The following is a 4267-nucleotide window of genomic DNA, read 5'->3' on the forward strand; positions in this document are numbered from 1 at the left end:
GCAGGATGCATCTTAAACCAGTTTCAGCCATGTTGAAATTGGTTTATGTGCACTGAGCTTCAGTTCTTTTACAGGTTTAAACCAGTTTCTGATCACTTAAACTGGGTTATGTGTAACTTCTGTCCCAAGCCCTAAGTTTGTATTTAGTGTTGCCCCCACCTTAGTTATGCTACCGGCAACTGTGCGGAGCTTAAAGCATTGGGTCAACCAGGCAAACACATTGTGTTTCATCCTGCAGCCTTGACGTGCACAAAAAGGTGCTGGGTCAGAGGGACCACTCAAGGAAGGAAGGCAGGAAGACATGGGGCCTTTGACTGGCTGAGGGCCCCATTCTGCTCTCTGTGGGCCAAACTGGTAGCAGGCTGTGGCCCTGGAGAGATGCCTCCTTTGGGCCAGGAGACAGAGAGGCCTGGGGAACCCTTGCTGCTCTGTCTCTGGATCATTTCAGCTGCTATTTAGCTGATGATCATGTGGCTGGTGCACACTTTGATCATCTCAGTGACTTAATGCCCCCTGCAGAGCAGTAGCCTGAGCTCTGCTAAAAGGAAAACAGCCTCCTGCCATCCAGGTGACCTTGGCTGGATGTTTGTACCTCACTCTCTATACAAAGCTAGTTGGACTTACTGAGCAAGAAGCCTTCTCAGAATAGGCTGGCTAGAGAGCTGAAATGTCTCACCTCCACAAAGTCCTCATCCACACAAGTCTGAGTTTAACAGCCCACGCCAGGCCAGTGCTGACATTGTTCCAGACAGACTGTCATAGCCCTCAGCTGACAGCGACACATGCAGAGGCTCCTGTTGTGAACTCTGTGGACCCCTGCTCCATGTGGAGTCCCCATGAGACCAGTGAGAGCCCACAAGAGATACAAGGAAACATGCTAATGCCTGTTAAGGATCAGCAACCTAAGCCAAGACATTTGGTAAGGAAGTGAACTCAGTGCTCTTCAGCTATTTCCTTTGTTAAAAAGGGAAAAAAAATCACACTTAAACACTTTTCTATAGAAAAGACTTTAATGCCAATTCTTCCCTAGTCGAGTAATCTGGGGTGATTGACAGGAGTGAGCATTACAAGGAGACAGTGACCAAACTGTAACACATATGGCCTGTTGCAGAGGGGAGTGGAGAATGACCAACCATAACTGGAACACGCACATGCAAGCTCCTCCATGCATCCCAGGAGCCAGGAAGAGTTGAAAGAAAAAAAACATTAAACAAAGGGAGAGTTATGTCAATTTTTTCTAAGCTTTTGCTGCACAGTGAATCCTCTGAGATCCCTCAGGAGATGCACACATACCAGAGGGACGGAGGCAGTGGTGGAAAAATACAGTGGTGCAAAAGTACTCTTCTTTTCTTCCAACTCTCTCTGCAAAGCAAAAAAACCCTTCTCTCTGTCTCTCACAGATACACACTGCCTGCACACATTTCCTTAAATGAAAATAAGTGCATACAACCTTATGCTAGAGATTTTTAGAGAACAGTCTGGATATTAAGAAACCTTTTTCCAACATCAGCTCTGGTTCACCATGTACTGGTAAGTCATAGCATGGTAGAGTTATTACTACCATATATGTACAAAAGGGCCAAATGACAAGTACAAAGGAGATGCTAATATTTGATGTACAGGCACTTCAGTGGTAAACTGTAATGTTGGATTACTCTGGGCTTTTTACATATACAATTAGCCTATGTACACATAGAGGAAAGGAGAGAAACGGGCACGAGAATCAGTTTAGATCCAACACTGCTGTATTATTTTAAATAGTATCAAGTCTCTCAAGGTATTGGCTTTCAGTCTCACAGAACTGCCTCTACCTATGGCTCCCCCAGCTCCTGCTAAGTACAGAAGCATTTCATTAGCCACTGCTCTCTCAAAGGCAGCACTTCACTCTAAGTTTTGCTTCTTTTTCCCCTCCTCCTGGCAGTGTGTGTGTGCAAGTGCTGCCGGGAAAGCAGCACAATGCTCCATTCAGCTCTCAAGTCAAGTACAAGCCAAACACACACACAAGAGAATTCACAGGATCCTGGTGACTGCTGAGGAAAGGTGTTTTACTTCCTCTTTCTTTGCTGTAACAGTTTCACTCTTTTCAGTTCCCGATGTCTTCCTGGTGAACGACCTGGAGGCAACATCTAGGTAAGTCTCTGGGTACTTGGACAGAAAGAGAGTGCTGGATTGCAGATGGAAACTAATGAGCCGCCCTGACACTGCTGTGAGAGCAGGCATTTTTCCTGCTTTAAGTCAAACTGGTTTCAAGAATCTTAATGTAGCTCCCCATGCTGGACGTTAGCCCATGTCACACAAGCCGTGTGTCCTTAGGAACAGCTCAGCAGTCTCTGCTCAGGGAGATCCTGCTATTCAGGAACAGGGAGTGCTGCAGGCACGGCAGGGCCGGACTGGGGTTGGGAAGGCCTGGGACTGGAATCAGTGACATTTGTTGCCATTGAGTGTTGGAGTGTGCATATGTGTGTTGGGGTGTGTGTGTGTGTTGATCAGGAAGGAGGAGCACTGGGTGCTGCTGCTCAGCCTTGAGGTGTCACAGGGCTGGGGGGAGCCCAGGGCTGGAACAGCAGTAGTGGGGTAGAGCAGGTATGTGCCTTTATGGAGAAATGGGTGAGACCCTCCTGGACTAGAAGAGGTGGTCATCCTGGAGGGTAGTATCTGCAGAGGACTGTGATACAGCAGGTCAGCAGCACCATTCATTACCAGAACAGCAGATGGAAAACTGGCATTGATCTGGCTATGGAAACTTGCTTGTCCATGTGAGGTTCACCTTCTTTGCGTGAGCAGTGTGGGGAGCCCTGGTGTAGATGTGAACATGGGCATTTATTATTCTCGCCCCCTTGTGAGATTTCCCTCCCGCACAGCTCCAGACCCTTCCATACAGACTTTTGCCACTCTCCGGTGGCCATTCAAAAGGACCCTAGTACTGCTGCCAGTGCGTTGTCTCCTGGCACCCTAATATGCTCAAACAGCACAGGGCACGCCACTCCATGTGCTCAGAGCATGCTCGCTGCCTCACGTGGCCTGGGCTGCTTCCTGGTCTGGGCAATACAGGCTAAGAGCCAAGGAAAGACAGGCATGGGCTTGAGACACTGTTCACATGCTTAAAGCTATGCCTGCAACTAAGTGCCCTGCTGGACTGAGGCTTTGGTTAAACTGAGGTTGGTGTGAAAGATAAACATGCTGCTGGAGGTGCTGTCTTTTAGAGAAGAGGCGAGTCCATGGTCCCAACCACTTTTGGTGACTGAAGCACTCGCAGCGCTTTGTGCCAGAGCAGGCGAATCAATCTCAAGGCTGTGCCCAAATCTCTATGTGGATTGTTACATCCTGTAATAACTTCAGCTTCACTCTGCACTTTCACACAGGCACTTTCCCTATGCCTGGTCCCTCCTTCTCCCAAACTACGCAATCCATACAACTTCCACAGCGATGCCTGTGGACATTGCCTGAAGGGCATTTGCGATCTAGGGAGCGGAAATGTGCTGTCAAAATGCCTGGTGCTGTCTAACCAGGGCACCTCTTTCCTCTCTCTCACACTTAGCTGCTTTCCAGAATGAGGGGCTCCCTGGGCTTTCTCCTGGTGTCAACCCTCTTCTCACTCAGGAGAGTGGCTACCGAGCGCTGCCCACGAACCTGCCTTTGTGATAACATCAAGCGCCATGTCATGTGTCTGAACAAGAACCTCACGGAGGTGCCTGTCACCATCCCACAGGTCAGTCATTACCTGAGACAGCAGAACAGAAGGGACTGAGCGGCAGACACAACACAATGTGCCCTTACACTCATCTTCCACATTTGCCACCACTGATCCTGCATCCTCCACTGATCCTGCCACCACTGATCCTGCACAGTCCTCTGTCCCCAGAGTGACCAGGTGGCCTGTACAAGCCTCTTCTTGCATGGCATTTGGTGCAAAGGGGAGGGAAGGTGGAACAGGGCACAGGTGGTGAACATCATGGCTTACACTTGCCAGATGTTTGTGAAAGCCTTGGAATGCCCTGAACATGAAAGTCTGAAGGGGTTTTAGATCCACCAACAGGGCTCTTTAAAAGATGAGTGGGTTGATTCAAGTTCAGTTATTTGATCAAAGCAACAGAACAATTAATCCGATCAAGGCAATACACACACACACACACACACACACACACACACACACACACACATATATTCTGTGCAGTTTGCTGTCATTTGGTTTACAGTTGAAGCAGAATCACACTGTGAAATACCCCAGGAAAACTCAGACAACTGCAGGAAGTGGTGTTGGGAACTC

At 48.6% G+C, this 4267-nt stretch overlaps 1 protein-coding gene across 1 annotated transcript in view; it reads left to right on the plus strand.

The window, feature by feature from the left end:
- The first annotated feature begins 1030 nt into the window (after positions 1 to 1030).
- Positions 1031 to 4267, plus strand: part of CHADL (chondroadherin like) — a 9510-nt gene continuing 6273 nt past the window's right edge. The window contains exons 1-2 of the mRNA XM_006027687.2: positions 1031 to 2130; positions 3539 to 3709. Coding sequence (XP_006027749.1) covers positions 3551 to 3709 — 159 coding nt within the window. The 5' untranslated portion in view covers positions 1031 to 2130; positions 3539 to 3550. The remainder of the gene's footprint in view (positions 2131 to 3538; positions 3710 to 4267) is intronic.

Source organism: Alligator sinensis, unplaced genomic scaffold (genome assembly GCF_000455745.1).
Source record: "Alligator sinensis unplaced genomic scaffold, ASM45574v1 scaffold215_1, whole genome shotgun sequence".
In the NCBI taxonomy this organism is placed as follows: domain Eukaryota; kingdom Metazoa; phylum Chordata; order Crocodylia; family Alligatoridae; genus Alligator; species Alligator sinensis.